General features: G+C 44.7%; 1 protein-coding gene across 2 annotated transcripts in view; it reads left to right on the plus strand.

Moving 5' to 3' along the window:
* The window catches only part of prkg1 (protein kinase cGMP-dependent 1), a 467630-nt gene that overhangs the window by 292737 nt on the left and 153636 nt on the right, over nt 1–21257 (plus strand). For both annotated transcript variants that reach the window (XM_004915798.4, XM_002935428.5), the window contains exon 4: nt 7292–7397. In XM_004915798.4, the coding sequence (XP_004915855.1) occupies nt 7292–7397 (106 nt within the window). The remainder of the gene's footprint in view (nt 1–7291; nt 7398–21257) is intronic.

The raw sequence follows: 21257 nt of genomic DNA on the forward strand, positions 1-21257 counted from the left end.
GACTCCTTATCCGGAACACCCCAGGTCCCGAGCATTCTGCATAACGGGTCCCATACCTGTAGCAGGTTGCTGGCACATCTTTTTGCCTGACATATTTCCCCCATATTTCCAATGCTCCTGGGCCTCCAGCAAACACTGGGTCTAACACTTTGGAATCAGATCTGGTTGGCTGAATGGCATTATGTGATTTGTAGTCGTTCACGTCAGACCCTTATATGATTTAATGGCTGCTCACCTTAGGCTTGGCCCCAAAAGCGCCAGTCAGTTGCCTTCAGCCTTAATTAGAGGCCCAATTATTATAATGGGCATCTGTGTCCTGGGAGGCCGGTGTTACAGAACCCAGGCACTTATCCATCAGAGCAATAATTGCGCGGCTGCTGTGCCGTAATTACCCATAATGCTCATGAGAGGTAATATGTTATCCTAATCTTCTTTGCCCCTGATACCCGTGCATATGGGAGCATCTAGGCAGCCTGCATAGAATTAATGTTATACCTAAAGGCAGAGAAATTTGACATTTTAATACATAAGATTTATTGCTCCTGAGAGGTGGTTTTTTTTTAATCATTATTGTGCGATATATACTATGTAATCGAGCAAAATGACTTCTGTATCCCCATAAGCTTTACCTGCTTGCACTTAGAATTACAGGAGGGATTGATATTGCCCTCGGCATCTTGTATCCGGATCATATTAAAGTGGTAGTTAGCCTTAAGAATGAAAAATATAGTAATGGATAGTCCAGGATGGTTTTTGGATATTTTCTTTTATGATTCAGCAGTTCTCAGGCTTGAAATTTCAACTGTGATCTGGTTGCTAGGGCTTAATTACCCTAGCAGCCATGCAGCAGTTCAGAGGTCAGAGTGGAAGATGGATAGGAGAGGGGCTGAAAAAATAATAAACTGAAGTTTTGGTTGCTGGGGCTATAGCCAGGGCTTATTTATGATAAGCACCGGTGCCACCGACATTCATCCTCTGTACAAGCTGAGGCATCAGGGTTGCCTTGCCCCTTCTCCTATATATATATATATATACCCCACAACTTTTACATTTGCAACTTTGCCCCCTCTCTAGAGGGACCTGGACCAATAACGGTAGCAGAATCCCTATTGACTTCACACCCCAGACAGTAAATTATTATTATGAATTAATATTTGTGTCTCTGTCCTTGTACGACGAATGTTAGATACAGGTCTCCCTCGTGCCCAAGTGCCCCGTGCTTCCACTTATTGCTCCAAGGGGGGTTCAAGCCATTTACTGCCATGGGGCACTGCTATAGAGGGGCACTAGTGGGCACAAGCGCTATCTAGTGATGCATTAATTTGTATTGTAAATAAACCCTGTATTTTCCAGCAGGATGGATGGTTCTCCAAAGCTTTATGCCAGCGCAGTCATCTGAACCAATGGACAATAGTTGGAGTATAATCATTTCAGAATAGCCAGTTTGCTGATAATGCTGCCCTATCTATCCGGCCCCCACAGCCCATACTACTGGCCAACTCTGTAATGAAATGGGCCTTGCCAGGTTCTGGCCAGCCAATGGAATTTACATATTTGGACGATCTCTCTATGGCCACAATGTGGGTTATGAATCAGACTGAAAGAAATATTCTCAGTGTTGGATCCGGGAGTTCTCTATTGACTGTATAAATATTTAGGATTTTATTTAGAGTAATAAAGTAATTTTTGGAAGAATTAGAATATAATAAGCTGTAATTCTGATGCAGGGTCAGCTCTTCTGGGGGGGACTTGGAGCACTAGCTAAGGGGTTCTCAGTCTGTGTTGGAAAACAGGATGGGCATATGCCCAGGGTGCAGTTGTGGGGGGGGGGGGGGGGGTACAGTTCCAAGCAAGATTTAACATTGATCAACCGATTGGTCAGGGGCAGGAAGTAAGTGACTGGCAGGGGGGGAGTGAGGGTGCTAGAAAGTGACAGCTGGAGGTAATGGGTGCAATCAGTTTAGGAAGGGTGACTAAGAGGAATGGGCAGGGGGAAGGGTGCCGGGTCCAGTATTATTGCCTTGGGCTCCCATGCTGCTTGGCCCAGTTCTGCTTAACCTAAATGGCCGTAAGGTTTGGAGGAGGGGACAGTGCTTATTTTGCTTTTTGATACATCTGATAGCCCTGCATGAAGGTCAGTTATGGTGAAATTAGGGGTAAAAACTTTTTTTATTTTTTGTAGATATTCTTGGAACTGTGGCTGAATGACTGATACACCCATATTGTCTGTATTGTTATAGACTAAGGCAGGGGTGGCCAGACTCTGTCCGGTTGTGATCTTCCGGACCGACGCGCAAGTGCGGCGTGCATGTGTACGCATTCACAGAGCACTTCTGCATCCCCGGTTTGATCGCACCACCAGGATCGTCTGGTGGACTGCGACCGACGTATTGGCCACCCCTGGACTAAGGGGATGGGGGGCTGACACTGAGTTGGGGGATAGACAGACAGATGAATGGCCAGAGTAAGGTTAATGATGACTTCTTCTTGAGAAGCTACAAGGACTGAGAAACATGGTGGGTGATATGTTGACTGTCCATCTCTCTCTGTTGCAACTGGAGGCCTCCATTTGTTCCATCAATGTTCCATCAATTTGTTCCATCATAGTTATATTTAACTACTAATGTTGCATGACGTTTGCTTTGGTTTCCACCAAACTGCCACCCACCCACTAATCCTTAATGATGTGGCCTTCTAGTCTTTACTCGCCATGACACCAGGTCCTCCTTCATTTATGGCCTTCCTTTAATGTGTATGGACACCAAATCCTTGGCCTGCCCTTCACGTGCTTCTAGATGCTGTAATTGTTCCAATGTACTTTCAGAGATTTTCAGAGTTAAAGCAATGACAAATCTAGATAATGAATTGTTTCCCGGTCATTTACAATTCAAATATTTCTCTACTCATTAGTGATGTTGGCTGAGGGTCACTAAGAGGCCTGATCATATTTATTAAAGTAGTGGCATTGTAGCGCTGTGTGCCAAATTCTGAGAAATACATAACGCGCCCTCCGGTTATACATAGCTACCAAATGTATTAGCTCCGTGTGTGCCTCTAGTATCCTCTATAACCCAATATTAAAGAACCTTCAATGGTCCTTGCTGAAGAACAAGCTTCACAACCACTAGCAGATCAATGGCCCTCGGCTTCTGATAATTCCGGAAACATGTTAATTAGCAGGATGTTTATTAAGGGCATTTTAAAAATATTTTTGGACCAGTGTATTTGTGCAGTGCAGCCATTAGCTGATCCAATATACCATTCCGGTTTGGCTGGAGTCAGACAAGGGCCTCCCTGCTGTTAAAAATAAATTGTATAAGTCAAGAGGACAATAATTAAAAGTTGTACAAGTAAAAATTGTGAAAATTGTGAGCATGTACAATAATATTTAAATCCTACACAGTGTCAGCCTCCTGGGGCCCACCAGTGTTGGACTCAGCCTCCTGGGGCCCACCAGTGTTGGACTCAGCCTCCTGGGACCCACCAGTGTTGGACTCAGCCTCCTGGGACCCACCAGTGTTGGACTCAGCCTCCTGGGGCCCACCAGTGTAGGACTCAGCCTCCTGGGACCCACCAGTGTAGGACTCAGCCTCCTGGGGCTCACCAGTGTTGGACTCAGCCTCCTGGGGCCCACCAGTGTTGGACTCAGCCTCCTGGGGCTCACCAGTATTGGACTCAGCCTCCTGGGGCTCACCAGTGTTGGACTCAGCCTCCTGGGGCTCACCAGTATTGGACTCAGCCTCCTGGGGCTCACCAGTGTTGGACTCAGCCTCCTGGGGCTCACCAGTGTTGGACTCAGCCTCCTGGGGCCCACCAGTGTTGGACTCAGCCTCCTGGGGCCCACCAGTGTAGGACTCAGCCTCCTGGGACCCACCAGTGTAGGACTCAGCCTCCTGGGACCCACCAGTGTTGGACTCAGCCTCCTGGGGCTCACCAGTGTTGGACTCAGCCTCCTGGGGCCCACCAGTGTTGGACTCAGCCTCCTGGGGCTCACCAGTGTTGGACTCAGCCTCCTGGGGCTCACCAGTATTGGACTCAGCCTCCTGGGGCCCACCAGTGTTGGACTCAGCCTCCTGGGGCTCACCAGTGTTGGACTCAGCCTCCTGGGGCCCACCAGTGTTGGACTCAGCCTTCTGGCGCCCACCAATGTTGGACTCAGGCTCCTGGGGCTCACCAGTGTTGGACTCAGCCTCCTGGGGCTCACCAGTGTTGGACTCAGCCTCCTGGGGCCCACCAGTGTTGGACTCAGCCTCCTGGGGCCCACCAGTGTAGGACTCAGCCTCCTGGGACCCACCAGTGTAGGACTCAGCCTCCTGGGACCCACCAGTGTTGGACTCAGCCTCCTGGGGCTCACCAGTGTTGGACTCAGCCTCCTGGGGCCCACCAGTGTTGGACTCAGCCTCCTGGGGCTCACCAGTGTTGGACTCAGCCTCCTGGGGCTCACCAGTATTGGACTCAGCCTCCTGGGGCCCACCAGTGTTGGACTCAGCCTCCTGGGGCTCACCAGTGTTGGACTCAGCCTCCTGGGGCCCACCAGTGTTGGACTCAGCCTTCTGGCGCCCACCAATGTTGGACTCAGGCTCCTTGGGCCCATAAGTGTTGGGCTCAGCCTTCTGGGGCCCACCAGTGTTAGACTCAACCTCCTGGGGCCCACCAGTGTTGGACTCAACCTCCTGGGGCTCACCAGTGTTGGACTTAGCCTTCTGGGGCCCACCAGTGTTGGACTCAGGCTCCTGGGGCCCACCAGTGTTGGACTCAGGCTCCTGGGGCCCACCAGTGTTGGACTCAGGCTCCTTGGGCCCACCAGTGTTGGACTCAGGCTCCTTGGGCCCATCAGTGAACCTGACAGCAAAGGCCCGCTCGGCCCAATCTAATAATTTGATTTATACATGTAAACAGTATCATATAGATCTTTTGTGATAATTAGAAAGAGATTATGAGAATTTTGCTTGATTAGGGCCCATTATAGAACCTGACATTGGCAGCTCACAATACATGTCATAAAGCCCTATGGCTTCAATAAGAAAGGCCTAATTGAAATTGCCCTGGACTGGGGCCCACTGGGGATGGGGCCAACCTCGAGATCCTCTGGTTATACTAGCAGGCTAGTCTGGCCCTGACTCTACAGTGACTCCAGCTGAGTGACCATTCTGATACTTTGTCCAGTTGTTTGGCTATAGGACTAGTGAGCTCAGTAAGCATTGTAACGTTATTATAGTCACTGTGTTGGGGGAACTGGGACTGTTCTATAGTTTATAGTAAGATGCTCAGTAACACTTTATACAGGAACGGAAGTATTATACTTGCTGCCGTGTCAGCGTGCCCGGGCAGCGCATCGTTTGTATACAAGGCTAGCCAATGTGCTGGGCTTCATAAATACAATTTACATGATAATAATTGGGAATAATTAATGCACGGCAGGCACATTCGTTTGCCTAGGAACAGGCACAGCCAATACAATGACGTGGCCCCGTCTAATTGCTTGATTAGGGCATTGTGATGCGTAAGTGAGTGTGATTATACACAATGCAAGGTCATCATGCACTCGCTGTTCTACTCGGGGGGCCCAATTAAAGTCACAGTTACAACTAGTTATTCACCTTGTTTTTATCCTTATTTTATTTTGTAGCAGGAATGTTACTGTGTTCGGGGGAACCAGGGTCTGTCTGGCCTGCCGGGGTACCAGGCAGTGTTATGGGGGGCCCAACTGTATGACACAATTTATTACTTTTTATATCTTATGACACATAGGGGCTCATTTACTAAGCAATTTTGAGAAAAAGTTGATATTTTAAAGTTTTTCAAAAATAACTCCCATCATTCGTGATTTATTCATGTTTAGTTAACTTTTTTTGTAAAAAATAAATTCGGCAGGTTTGATCTGTCGATTACCATTGAGTTCTACAGAGGTTTAGAATAGAAGAGGAATAGACTTAGACAGCCTGTCCTTGGCAAATTTTTAGGGAGAAGTTAATCCCCTCATTGTTTTCTGTTTCACCCAGTTTCAAGGAGAAGTCAACCCCCTTCCGTTTCACCCAGTTTCAAGGGGAAGTCAACCCCCTTCCGTTTCACCCAGTTTCAAGGGGAAGTCAATTCCCTCATTGTTTTCTGTTTCACTCAATTTCAAGGAGAAGTCAACCCCCTTCTGTTTCACCCAGTTTCAAGGGGAAGTCAATCCCCTTGATGTTTACTGTTTAACTCAGTTGCAAGGAGAAGTTATCGCCCTAATTGTTTTCTGTTTCACCCAGTTTCAAGGGGAAATCAATCCCCTTCTGTTTCACCCAGTTTCAATGGGAAGTCAATTCCCTCATTGTTTTCTGTTTCACCCAGTTTCAAGGGGAAATCAATCCCCTTATGTTTCACCCAGTTTCAAGGGGAAGTCAATTCCCTCATTGTTTTCTGTTTCACTCAATTTCAAGGAGAAGTCAACCCCCTTCTGTTTCACCCAGTTTCAAGGGGAAGTCAATCCCCTTGATGTTTACTGTTTAACTCAGTTGCAAGGAGAAGTTATCGCCCTAATTGTTTTCTGTTTCACCCAGTTTCAAGGGGAAATCAATCCCCTTGTGTTTCACCCAGTTTCAATGGGAAGTTGATCCCCTCATTGTTTTCTGTTTCACTCAGTTTCAAGGAGAAATCAATCCCCTACTGTTTCACCCAGTTTCAATGGCAAGTAAATCCCCTCATTGTTTTCTGTTTCACTCAGTTTCAATAGGAAACTCAAGTCAATCCCCTACTGTTTCACCCAGTTTCAATAGGAAGTCAATCCCCTCATTGGTTTACGTTTCACCCAGTTTCAAGGGGAAGTCAACCCCTTCATTGTTTTCTGTTTCATTCAGTTTCAAGAAGTTAACCCCCTCATTGTTTTCTGTTTCACCCAGTTTCAAGGGGAAGTTGATCCCCTCGTTGGGTTCTATTTCACACATCTTCAAGGGGAAGTTAATCCCATCATTGTTTTCTATTTCACCCAGTTTCAAGTGAGACTTAAACACATGATTGTTCCATGGAAACAAACGTCTGTTTAAACTCAAATTTAGTTGTAACAATACTTTAAACTTCTAAAAATTCGTCATTTTCGAATGTAAACTTGACATTTTTGTACGAACGATTCAGGCATTATCGTGACATTTTATAACAATGGTCGAGTTTAATTCGAATTAATACCATGTGGAGTTTATATGACCAGAAAAATAAGTCAGCCCCATAGAGTGACTCTATAACAAGAGATATGAATAGCCATTTTTTAGTTCTTGACGAATCCCAGCATTAACTATTCTTATCCTTTGCCCTTCAGCACTTACAAATGTGAAACTCTGGGCCATCGACCGACAATGTTTCCAGACGATAATGATGCGGACGGGGCTCATCAAGCACACGGAATACATGGAGTTTTTAAAAAGGTGGGGATTCCTGTTATTTTCTTTTTTTTTTAATAATGATTTCAACTTTATAGAAACAGTCAATAAGTTGTTTTAACAAAGGAGGAGTAGAACCTCATATAACTATGAATAGAAATGCTGTATTTTATGCAGAACTTACTGTTCCAGCCTTGGGAGTTATTTTATTACTAAGCAGTAATCGAAGGGGTCAGATTTCAGCTGCCGATTTGGGTCCTTAAGACTCACCAGCTTACCTGCCCATGTATGAGGCCCTCTGATTGGCCTCCCCGACCAATAACTGACCAAAAAACTGGCCAGATGTCGTTTGGACAGGCTTGATTTTTCAGTTGATTGGGAACCATATCCTATGCCCTCCATTGCATGATATCGCCCACCCAAGGTGGGCATATTGGGGGAAAAATCTGCTCGTAGGCAACCTTGACAAATCTTAACCAGGAGTGGCTTTTTGCAGTCCTTGGTAACTTGCTGGAAGCTTCCACCTAAGGTGAGTTTCTCAACTCACCCCATGGCAGCAGCTCCCCGGCCTTTTACACCCACAGTGCTGGGTTTGGCACCACGTGCCATGTCCTAATGAACGTAATGTCTGCCATAGGCACCAGAAGATGGTGAGCAAGGGCACTGTAACCAAGAAGTTAGGAACCAACCTTGCGCCTATTGGTGCTCTAGCACAGCGGTTCTCAACCTCTTGGTTTTAGGAATAATTTTATGGTTGGGGGTCACCATAACATGAGGAACTGTATTAAAGGGTCGCGGCATTAGGAACGTTGAGAACCACTGCTCTAGCACATCCGATTGACATCTGCCCAATTGATGCTCTAGCTCAGTGATCCCCAACCAGTGGCTCACCAACCCCTTGGATGTTGCTCTCAGTGCCCCCAAACCAGGGAGTTATTTTTGAATTCCTGACTTGGGGGCAAGTTTTGATTGAATAAAAACAAGATTTCCTACCAAATAAAGCCCCTGTAAGCTGATAGTGTGCATAGAGGCTGCCTAATAGCCAATCACAGCCCTTATTTGGCTCCTCCATGAACTTTTATGGTGCTTGTGTTGCCCCCCAAGCCTTTTTACAATTGACTGTGGCTCATGAGTAAGAAAGGTTGGGGACCCCTGGTCTAGCACATCCGATTGACATCTGCCCAACTGATGCTCTAGCTCAGCAGTTCTCAACCTGTGGGTCGGGGCCCCTTTGGGGGACGAACGACCCGTTCACAGGGGTTGCCTAAGACCATCGGAAAACACATATTTCTATTGGTGTTAGGAATAATTTTAATGGTTGGGGGTCACCACAACTTGAGGAACTGTATTAAAGGGCTGCGGCATTAGGGAGGCTCATCCATCAGGCACTGTGGGCTCAACAGAGCTGTGAACTTAACGCCTGCCTTAGGCACCAGAAGAAGGCGTTTCTGATACACAACAAATAAGTAAGCCACATAAAAGTATAAATATATTTTATATTTACTTAATTTATCCTAAAAAATACTTTTAAGAAGTGGACTCATTTGGAATTAAAGTTACCGTCCGTGCACCCAGCGCTACCTTTCAACGTGCCGTTTCTGTAGCCAGTAAATACTGGGGGGAGGGGGGGCACTTTGATGTGTTTATCACATCTGAAGTCGGTCACAGAGGAGGACTTTTCAGAAGCAAATGACTGAAAGGCTTCTGGGATATTATTATCCTTTCATCTGATCATATTTAAATACTTAATATGACTCTGTGTACAGCCAACAGCATCCGCATTATGTATCCTTAGCTGCACCTTGGCCAAACTTTCTCTCTGTTTATTGAATCATATCAGTTCAGGGTCTCTGGCACATTTGGGATTTTTTTTTTCATTAAAATGCCCGTTATTTGTCTCTATGGAAAATAAATGGACCCACCCATTTACTGAGTGCCCCGGGCATCCATTAGGAGTTAATCTGTGTTATTATCCCTTACAATCCTGTGCCATTGTCCAGATCCAGTTTAATCTTTCTTAATCTTAATCTCCCCCACTCATTGGTAAAGCTGCTCTATATTAGAGCGGCGGAATCGATGGAACCCCCTGCCCATGACTTTAGCAAACAGGACACTTTTTATAAATATATCTAAAATCACACGGGTAGAGTTATTATACTTTATTTACATATTCCATAGGAATTATATATCTTTCATTGTCTAAACAGTCTATCACATTCACACACACCATGGGCAATTATTTAGCTGATCCAGGGCAGCCCTTGGTTGTTGAGTTGAGCCAAAAGCTAAGGGTGCCAAAGGAAAGCCGCCAGCCATCACCACTCGTCACCTCTTCACCACTGCCAGCCCCCACTTATCATCTGGATGTGCGGGAACGTGAGATACAGAAGCCAAAAGAGGTATATGCCCCCACTGTTGTATTCTAGCTACTTACCCCTAGTTTTGCCCTAGGTTGAGGGACATATAACATGGTATCAAGGGCCCACTCCAAGTTGCCATCAGTTACCACCCTCTTAAGGATGGTTCTGGACCTTCCTATATGGTTCTGGAGTATGATAAAAAAACTGGAGTACCTATAGGAGACCTTCCTATATGGTTCTGGAGTATGAGAATAAACTGGAGTACCAATAGGGGACCTTCCTATATGGTTCTGTAGTATGAGAAGAAACTGGAGTACCCATAGGAGACCTTCCTATATGGTTCTGGAGTATGAGAAGAAACTGGAGTACCCATAGGAGACCTTCCTATATGGTTCTGGAGTATGAGAAGAAACTGGAGTACCCATAGGAGACCTTCCTATATGGATATGGAGTACGAGAAGAAACTGGAGTACCCATAGGAGACCTTCCTATATGGATATGGAGCATGAGAAGAAACTGGAGTACCCATAGGAAACCTTCCTATATGGATCTGGAGCATGAAAAGAAACTGGAGTACCCATAGGAGACCTTCCTACATGGATCTGGGGCATGAGAAGAAACTGGAGTACCCATATGAGAACTTCCTACATGGATCTGGGGCATGAGAAGAAACTGGAGTACCCATAGGAGACCTTCCTACATGGATCTGGGGCATGAGAAGAAACTGGAGTACCCATAGGAGACCTTCCTATATGGTTCTGGAGCATGAGAAGAAACTGGAGTGCCCATAGGAGACCTTCCTATATGGTTCTGGAGCATGAGAGGAAACTGGAGTACCTATAGGAGACCTTCCTATATGGTTCTGGAGTATGAGAGGAAACTGGAGTACCCATAGGAGACCTTCCTATATGGTTCTGGAATATGAGAAGAAACTGGAGACCTATGGTAGAACATATGGAACATACATACAGTGCCCAGGCTGGAACTGAACCTAGAACCCCACCAGCAAAACTATCCACAGGGCCTGACAGTGCTTTTGTTTTCATGTTGGGATAGAAGTAAAGACCACCACAAAACGTCTCTCCTCTCTAGAAGCAGAAAGGAGTATTTTTGTGACATTATTCCCCCCACCAACCCCAGCCACAGTTTCAGTGGAATTCCGGAGCTAAAAAGATATTTTCTCCCCAAAGTGCCGTCATTTTTCCTCCAGTTTTAAACACGCTACAAAGGGCCACATAAATATTCATGCGTCAGCGTTCAATTATTAAATGCTTTTGAAACTTTTTAAACATTATATCCATTTTTGAAACGCTGACCCCAAAAGCACCGAGATTGGATTAACCGCGAGAACGGATTTGCCGTTCAGCGAAATGTTTTTTTTTTTTATTATTCTTTTTCAAATTTGCTTTCCGCTCAGATATTGGCATATAAAGCGCTTAACCTCCGACCCCAGAGGGAGCTTTTACCCCTCTCTGTGCGGCGTTAACGTGGAGAGGATTTTCCCTCGCTGAGATGCTGAAATGCAGCCAAACTGGCTTTCCCTACGTTGGAATGGGCTTTATTTTTTTTTAATAAAGATAATGTTGAAATAGCCGTAATCGTACGTTTCCGATCCTGCAGCCAAGAGCATTAAAGGCAAATATCTCTGTAGCTTCTACAGTTGCTGCAATGTTACTTTCATGCCATTATTTCCTCCAGTGCTGCCATGTTCCAAGAACAAGGAAACTGTAACAAATCAGGGAAACTCTATCCGTCTGTCCCGCTCTGTTCTCTGCCTTTGGGGGGGTCTCTCTTTATTTAATAAAGCGGTGGTTCACCTTTAAGGTAACTTTTAATATATTATAGAATGACCTATTCTAAGCAACTTTTCAATTGGTCTTCGTTACTCATTTGTTTAAGTTTTTAATTATTTGCCTTCTTTCAACTCTTTGCAGTCAGGGTCAGACTGGGGGGTGCAGGGCCCACCGGGGTCTCCCCCACACTCCCTAACCCTGCTGCAGGGGCCCCTGCTGAGCCTCTCTAACCCCCCCCAGCAGGGGCCCCCACTGAGCCTCTCTAACCCCCCCCAGCAGGGGCCCCCACTGAGCCTCTCTAACCCCCCCCCAGCAGGGGCCCCCACTGAGCCTTTCTAACTCCCCCCAGCAGGGGCCCCCACTGAGCCTCTCTAACCCCCCCAGCAGGGGCCCCCACTGAGCTTCTCTAACCCCCCCCAGCAGGGGCCCCCACTGAGCCCCTCTAACCCCCCCAGCAGGGGCCCCCACTGAGTCTCTCTAACCCCCCCAACAGGGGCCCCCACTGAGCCTCTCTAACCCCCCCAGCAGGGGCCCCCACTGAGCTTCTCTAACCCCCCCAGCAGGGGCCCCCACTGAGCCTCTCTAACCCCCCCAGCAGGGGCCCCCACTGGGCCTCTCTAAGCCCCCCACTAGGGGCCCCCACTGAGTCTCTCTAACCCCCCCAGCAGGGGCCCCCACTGAGCCTCTCTAACCCCCCACTAGGGGACCCCACTGAGCCTCTCTAACCCCCCCAGCAGGGGCCCCCACTGAGCCTCTCTAAGCCCCCCCAGCAGGGGCCCCCACTGAGCCTCTCTAACCCCCCCAGCAGGGGCCCCCACTGAGCCTCTCTAAGCCCCCCCAGCAGGGGCCCCCACTGAGCCTCTCTAACCCCCCCCAGCAGGGGCCCCCACTGAGCCTCTCTAACCCCCCCAGCAGGGGCCCCCACTGAGCTTCTCTAACCCCCCCCAGCAGGGCCCCCCACTAAGCCTCTCTAACCCCCCCAGCATTTTCCCCTGCGTCAGGGGAGGAACGATCGACCGGGGAAGATCTGGCAAAGGTCGGGGCCCACCGAGTTTTTTCCCAGTCCAAACCAGTTTGCAGCTTTTAAATGGGGGTCGCTGACCCCGACAATCAAAAAACTACTGCTCTGTGAGGCTACAGTTTTATTGTTATTTATTCAGGCCCCTCTCCTATTCATATACCTGTCTCTCATCCAAGCCACTCCCTTGTTGCTAAGGTAACTGGGCCCTAGCAACCAGATAACTGCTGAAACTCCAAACTGAAGATTATGAAATCACCAGACAACTACAAAGAATAAAAAATGAAGACCAAATGCAAATTGTCTCAGAATATTACTCACTATCATACTGGTACTTCTCAAACTAAAAAAATCACCCTGAGCAATTTTACAGTATTTTTAAAGTTTACTTACCCTTTAATTCCTGCCTATGGCTGGCACCCCATCGCTCACCAATACGCTGCTTGGATTAGTGGGGCAGAGTCAGCAGCTTTTATCAGCCTGCGTATGGGGCCGGCTGAAGGCTTATCCTATATTTAACTTAAACACAAATTATACACATACTGTGCGTTTAATGCAAACAAACAAAAAGGCCACGTTTCTGTTCCACGAGGGAGAATGGCAGTGACTAAGCAGCGGCAACAACACGCAGCCGAATCTATTCATATTTATAAGGTATGAGTCAGGTTCATTTATAAATGGATAAAAAGCCACTCTAAATTGTTTAAAGAAATAACAATATATTATCTGGAAACCGCCTGTTTCCTAAAGGGGAACTAGACCCAAAATCATTTCACATAATGGAAGAAAATATACACTCATTGGCTGTAACGTTATTTGTGAATGTAATTGCTATTGAAAGCAGTGTTTGTTTATTCATTTCTGTTTCTTACTCTTGAAGCAAAGGGGCAGAAGTCAGTTCTCCTCCAGACATTGGGGTAACATGACTGGGGCCCCCACCACCAGCAATGACCTGCACAACCTTTGGCACAAGGGTTTGCCATAGAATGTAACAGTACTATTCCAATTATGACCACTAGATGGTGCTGCTCCATAGAAGCAAGTCATTTATTTGCGGCAAACTGTATTGCATCTAAAGGTCCCCATACACGGGCCGATTGAAGCTGCCGATATTGGTCTCTTTTTAGACCAATTCGGCAGCTAATCGCCCCATGTATGGGCACTACCGACGGGCCTGCCCGACTGATATCTGGCCTGAAATTGGCCAGATATCGATCGGGAAGGTTAAAAAATCTAGTCGGACTGGGGACCGCATCAACGAGCCAAAACGACTTTGCCTATACCCATCATTATAATTTGATCGTTTGGCCCCAGGGCCAAACGATCGCATTATCCTGGTTTCTCCCGATATTGCCCACCCGTAGGTGGGGTATATCAGGTGAAGATCCGCTCGCTTGGGGACCTTAAGGCTAATGCCACACAGGGGCTGATTTTGGCCTTCGAAAAAGTGCAGTCTGAGAATTAGGGCTAATTCTAGGCCTGCACTTTTTCACAAGCCCTTTGCCCTTTAGGGCAGTGACACCGGGGGCAGTTGCAGCCGTTTTGCTTACTGCCCTTAATAGTATCCCAAACATAATTTCCATTGCTCTCTATGAGAATTGCCTGCCAGTTAAAGCTCTTAGAAGGAGATTCTCACCCTGAAAACACGCTAGTTAGAGGTAGTTGAGCTGAAAATGGAACCGTATCTGGTTGTCGGGGTCACTGACCCCTGGGAGCAGCAAAACAAAACATGTAAATAATGAACAAAAGGCACACAAAAGTTAATTTGAAGTTTCAAGTCTCCTATAATCTCCGACCAAGCATTTGTATTTATATGAAGGAAATTAATTACACTCTCAGGGTTGTCTTGGAACTCTGTGTCCTTTATGTATTGAATATTCTGAAGTCAGTGATGTCATTGTCCTTAGCTCAGATTGCTCTGGTGCCCATATTAACCTTGAGGTTTGCAAACCACAAGCCTCGCTTTTAGCAATCAATCCGCTCAATGGCCATGATACATTTAATTGTTGCTCTATTTTTATGCTTTATATGGAAGAGGGAACCAAGCAAGAAGTCTCTTTGGTTACTGGAAACACAACAAAGAAAGTACGAGGCATCATGGCTGAAATAGGGAAAGGTCAACTGAGACATTTGCTCATAAGCTTCTCCAGGTCACTGATCCAAGAGGTATTAAGTAAATGACCATCACAGAGCAATGGATACAGGTGCTAATCACAGAGATCTAACTAGTGAAAAGATCTCTGCCTATGAACCATAGGTGCACAACATGCTGAACATACCTTGGAACAATTTCATAGGCGCTGATCTTCTGAAGTAGAACATACCTAAAGAACAATTTCCTAGGTGCTGATCATCTGAAGTAGAACATACCTAAAGAACAATTTCCTAGGTGCTGATCAACTGAAGTAGAACATACCTAAAGAACAATTCCCTAGGTGCTGATCATCTGAAGTAGAACATACCTAAAGAACAATTCCCTAGGTGCTGATCATCTGAAGTAGAACATACCTAAAGAACAATTCCCTAGGTGCTGATTAACTGAAGTAGAACATACCTAAAGAACAATTCCCTAGGTGCTGATCATCTGAAGTAGAACATATCTAAAGAACAATTCCCTAGGCGCTGAACATCTGAGATAGAACATACCTAAAGAACAATTTCATAGGTGCCGATCAAATGAAGTAGAACATACCTAAAGAACAATTCCCTAGGTGCTGATCATCTGAAGTAGAACATACCTAAAGAACAATTCCCTAGGTGATGATCATCTGAAGTAGAACATACCTAAAGAACAATTCCCTAGGTGCTGATCATCTGAAATAGTACATACCTAAAGAACAATTCCCTAGGTGTTGAACATCTAAAGTAGAACATACCTAAAGAACAATTCCCTAGGTGCTGATCATCTGAAGTAGAACATACCTAAAGAACAATTCCCTAGGTGATGATCATCTGAAGTAGAACATACCTAAAGAACAATTCCCTAGGTGCTGATCATCTGAAATAGAACATACCTAAAGAACAATTCCCTAGGTGTTGAACATCTAAAGTAGAACATACCTAAAGAACAATTCCCTAGGTGCTGAACATCTGAAGTAGAACATACCTAAAGAACAATTCCCTAGGTGTGGATCATCTAAAGTAGATCATACCTAAAGAACAATTCCCTAGGTGCTGAACATTTGAGATAGGACACACCTAAAGAACAATTTCCTAGGTGCTGATCAACTGAAGTAGAACATACCTAAAGAACAATTCCCTAGGTGCTGATCATCTGAAGTAGATCATACCTAAAGAACAATTCCCTAGGTGCTGAACATCTGAGATAGAACACACCTAAAGAACAATTCCCTAGGTGCTGATCAACTGAAGTAGAACATACCTAAAGAATAATTCCCTAGGTGCTGATCATCTGAAGTAGAACATACCTAAAGAACAATTCCCTAGGCATCAATCATCTGAAGTTGAACATTCCTGAAGAACAATTTAATAGATGCTGATTATCTGAAGGTGCTGGTCATCTAAGATTGAACATACTGTACCTCAAGAGTCATTCCATGGGTAAAATTAACTATTATACAGTAATACCTGAAGAGCAATTTAAAGGAACAGTAACACCAAACAATGAAAGAGCTTTAAAGTATTAAAAATATAATGCACTGTTGCCCTGCACTGGTAAAACTGGTGTGTTTGCTACAGTAACACTACTATAATTTATATGATAAGCTGCTGTGTAGCCATGGGGGCAGCCATTCAAGCTGGAAAAAAGGAGAAAAGGCACAGGTTACATAGCAGATAACAGATAAGCTCTGTAGAATACAATAGTGTTTTATCTGTTATCTGCTATGTGCCTGTGCCTTTTCTCCTTTGAATGGCTGCCTCCATGGCTACACAGCAGCTTATTTATATAAATTATAGTAGACTTTCTGAAGTAAACACACAACTTTTACCAGTGCAGGGCAGCAGCACATTATATTTTAGTTACTTTTATACACTTTCATTTTTTGGTGTTACTGTTCCTTTAATAGGTGCTAAAGCGCATTTCTGTAGGTGCCAATCACTTATATAAATTCACAACTAAAGCATATAAAAAGGAAACATTTATACCCGGTATTCAGTGAAGGTTGTGTTATTATGAAAGGGAGAGCACATAATAGCTAATAATTCCTATCTCCCTGAATTCCCACACCCCCTGAACATCTGAGATAGAACATATCTAAAGAACAATTTCATAGGTGCTGATCAACTGAAGTAGAACATACCTAAAGAACAAATCTATAGGCTGATTATCTAAAGCTGAACAATTCTACAAATTCATGTGAGATTTACATACCTAAAGAGCTATTGCATAGGTGCCGGTCATCTGTATTTAAAAATTCCAGAAGAACAATTCCATAGGCATCAATCATCTGAAGTTGAACATTTCTGAGGAGCAATTTAATAGTAGCTGATTATCTGAAGGTGCTGGTCATCTAAGATTGAACATACCTCAAGAGTCATTCCATAGATACCATGATCTAAAGCTCGACATGCCTAAGGAACAATTACACAGATGCTGATTATCTGAAGTTTAACATACCTAAAAAACAATTCCACAGACACCAATCAACTGAACATACCTAACGAACCATCGGTGCCAATCATTTCAAGTTATACAGTAATACCTGAAGAGCAATTGGATAGATGCTAAAGCTGAAGTGCATTTCTGTAGGTGCCAATCACAACTAAAGCATATAAAAAGGAAACATTTATACCCAGTAGTGAAGGTCGTGTTATTATGAAAGGGAGAGCACATAATAGCTAATAATTCCTATCTCCCTAGGCTTTAGTTTTAATTCACTTTGCAGTCAGTGCACACAAAGATCTTTGGAAGATGTGTTTTTTTTTTTGTATTTGAAAGCTAGTTTGCTGTGAACGTTAAAGCCCTGCAAATCCAGCCGTCCATGCAGAACTGAAATGAAGTTTAATATCACAGATGTGCCAGCGGATCGGGATTGCCCATTTGCTCACTATCTGCCTTATTTGCTTATATCTGTGCCAAGCGTGTGTGCCCGCCGAGCAGCCTGCATAGAGGGAAAAGCCAGGCTCCGTTAGTCCGTGGTTAATTATATAGGTTTCATTATCTGAGCACCTGAAAATAATTTAGCCGTTTGCCAGTAGGAAGTACGGTGAAATCGTTAGCGACAAACTTTTGGGGTTTAATCACTAATAATGAAGCCGGTTTCTTTCTTTTCCTATTGCCAAGTGGCTCATATTTTTGGAACAACATTTGCAATCATGTCTGCGGCTTCCGAATTTATGTAATTTAATCTGGCGCTCGCCTCTCTGTTTAAATACATTAGGCTCACAGGGCCGGCCAGATTTCTCTTTCTATCAAAGCCGCACAGTGGTAATAATGCCGTAATTATACCCGCACCCCCTTTCCTGATTCTTCATTTTATCCACGGCATATTTCCGGAGTCTTTAATCCAACGGGTTGCTAAGTGACTCTTTCTTCCCTTGGAAATATTTTGGCTCCGGATCAGGGGCACCCAGTGTTACGTACTCAATAAACACTGTCAAACTGAGGAAACTGTGCACCTGCGATAAAAATATAAATGTGCACTTGGGTGTGAAATGAGGATGCAAAAAAACAAAACCAGCGGGGAAGAAATGGCATACAACCATATCAAACTTCAAAGCAAATTGTATTTGGAACGAGGCAAACAAGTCCCTTTTGCTTTGATGGTAACAGTATGGGAAGCAGAGCCATATTGTGTGCAAATCAAGTCGTACTCCGGAAGGCTCGGACATGTCCAGCTTGCTGCCTCCAACTACTGAACCCTTCAACCCTTGGTCCCTTCATCTCTACCTTTGGTCCTGGCCAGGGGGTTCAGGTTTGTGTTAAAAGAGCCAACACAATATGTTGTAAGTGTTTCTGATGAAGCACAAGTTAGTATTTGCTCCTCACACTTTTCCACTAGAAGCTTCCACATTTCCATTCAGCCACAAGAGCATAAGTGAGGTTCGGCACAGATGTTGGAGCTCAGTCTTGGCTTGGAATCTGGGTTCCATTTCATCCTACAGGGGTTTCGTTGGGTTGAGGTCAGGGCCCTGTGTATGCACGACAGATTCTTTCACTCTTATCTCAGCAAACCCAAATGTCTATGGACCTGGCTTTGTGCATTATTGGGATTATTGTGCTTCACAGGAAAGAGCCTTTCACAAATTGCTGCCAAAAAACAGTAGTACTAGCACAGTATTTTTAAAAAATGTCATTGGACTTTTTAGCCTTAAGGTTTGATTTCACTTGCTTTAGCCAAAACCATGGAAATTAGGGATGCACTGAACCCACTTTTTTGGGTTCGCCCGAACTCACCCTGACGGATTCTGCCGAATCCCGAACCCGAATCCTTTGCATAGCATATGCTAATTAAGATTGGGAAGGGTTAATAGTTGCTGTGCGTGAAAAATTTTCACCCTACCATGTAACCCTTTCCAAATGCTAATTAGCACTAATTGGGATCCAGATTCAGTTCGGCCAGGACCGTGAATTCAGCCGAAACTGAATCCATCAAAAAATGCCTGGATTTGGCCGGAATCCCGAACCGAATCCTGGATTTGGTGCATCCCTAATAGAAACAGCCCCAGGCCGTTATTCCTTTTCCAAACTTTACCATTGTTACTATCCATTCAGGCAGGCAGTGCCATTTGTCACTCCAGAGGACACATTTCCACAGATCCAGAGTCCAATAGTGGAAAGCTTTACACCTCTCCACCCAAGTCTTACCATTGCTACCATTGATGTTAGGTTTTTATGGGGTCACCCATAACACTTGTGTTGTCATTGTCAGGGGCAGGCCAAGCCAACCAGGCGCCCTAGGCAACCCAGGCAGCCACCTCTCTCCTGCACTCTCCTACACTCATGGGTAACGTGAGGGGTGCCATTGCCCCAACCGCACAATGACAAGTGATAGGGGCAATGACTAGGGAGCTTGGACTAGGGGTAGGCAGGGGAGATACCTGCTTGGCACCCCTCCATTGTTGCGCCCTTCTGGCTACCCCTATTTCCGACCATGGTCATTGTTTCTGGCGAAAGTGAGCGTTCCAACTGAGGACATAGCATTTTACACCAGATACCTTTGTCTATGTAGATGATATCGTACTTTGCTATTCCAAATTAATTTTTGAATGTTGTTGCCTGAAGGAATAATCTCACTATCGCAAACGCTTTGTGTTGTCCATTAAAAACAAAGATATCCTATTTCACCTCTGTTTCTTTGACTTTCCACTCTTTTTTACATGCCGTGGGTCAGTGACAGACAATATAAACTGGTTGGTTGCACAAGGAAAATAAATGTTAGGTAGAGACGGCACAAAAATGTATAAAAAAGAAGTCCAATGCAACCATCGCTCATGGTGGCCCCTAAGTATGAAACAATCAATAGTTAAGCCCAGCCTACAATAAAGCTCTGTTTTTTTTATGACATAATTCCATACATTTCTTCCGCTTGTCTCAAAATAATGATGCTTGTGCTCATTTCCAGTAATGTGGTGGCGTGGGGGTTAGCGAACCCTGCTTTGTATTTGGAAAAATTTTTTTTAAAGAAGCCAGGTGCTTTTTGTTTTTGTTCCTCAACAGAAGGTTCCGAGCGAGGCAATTTGGGGCCTAACAAGTATGATAAATGGAAGTGTCTGTCAGGAAACAGCTTGTTAAACAATAGCGGGAGGCAGAGCCGTACAGTGTGTGACACAGAGCACAGCTGGCGGCCTGTAATACGGCATTTTTCTGCCAATATCAAAGGCATTAAATGTTCTTCTCTTTACTATTCAGCGCTGGCATGTCGGCGGGTATTCTGTAGAAATAACATAGCCAATAAATCTTTACATTCGCTGCCGAGGGAACTTATGGGAAACTTTTTTGCACTCTGGCATCTACCATCAACCCCAGTTACCGCAAGCATGCTGGGAGTTGCAGTTCGCTAATGGAACGTTACTTATCTCGTCAGACACATTACTGTAGATATAGGGGCATGAGTAAGAGTATTAATAAAATGCTGTTGTATTATTACTTGACAGCAAGGCATGGAGCAGTATTGTTATCGTTAGAAGCATTAGCAGGATCGGAGCATTTAGTGGTCTGTGAGAACCCACCCAAAAGGAGGGACCTGACAATGATAAACTTACTGATGTTATACTGGTTTGTCTTTCTACTGTTTTCTAATGGTAGTCTATCTATCTATCTATCTAGCTATCATCTATCTGTCTATCTATCTATCCATCTATCCATCTATCTATCTATCTAAACGTCTATCTATCTATCATCTACCTATCTATCATCTGTCTGTCTGTCTGTCTATCTATCTATCTATCTATCTATCTATCTATCTATCATCTATCTAAACGTCTATCTATCTATCTATCTATCTAGCTATCATCTATCTGTCTATCTATCTATCCATCTATCTATCTATCTAAACGTCTGTCTGTCTATCTATCATCTACCTATCTATCATCTGTCTGTCTGTCTGTCTATCTATCTATCTATCTATCTATCATCTATCTAAACGTCTATCTATCTATCTATCTATCTATCTATCTATCTAAACGTCTATCTATCTATCATCTATCTATCTATCATCTGTCTGTCTATCTATCTATCTATCTATCATCTGTCTGTCTGTCTATCTATCTATCTAAACGTCTATCTATCTATCTATCTATCTATCTATCTATCATCTATCTATCTATCATC

This window comes from Xenopus tropicalis, chromosome 7, assembly GCF_000004195.4.
Source record: "Xenopus tropicalis strain Nigerian chromosome 7, UCB_Xtro_10.0, whole genome shotgun sequence".
Classification (NCBI taxonomy): domain Eukaryota; kingdom Metazoa; phylum Chordata; class Amphibia; order Anura; family Pipidae; genus Xenopus; species Xenopus tropicalis.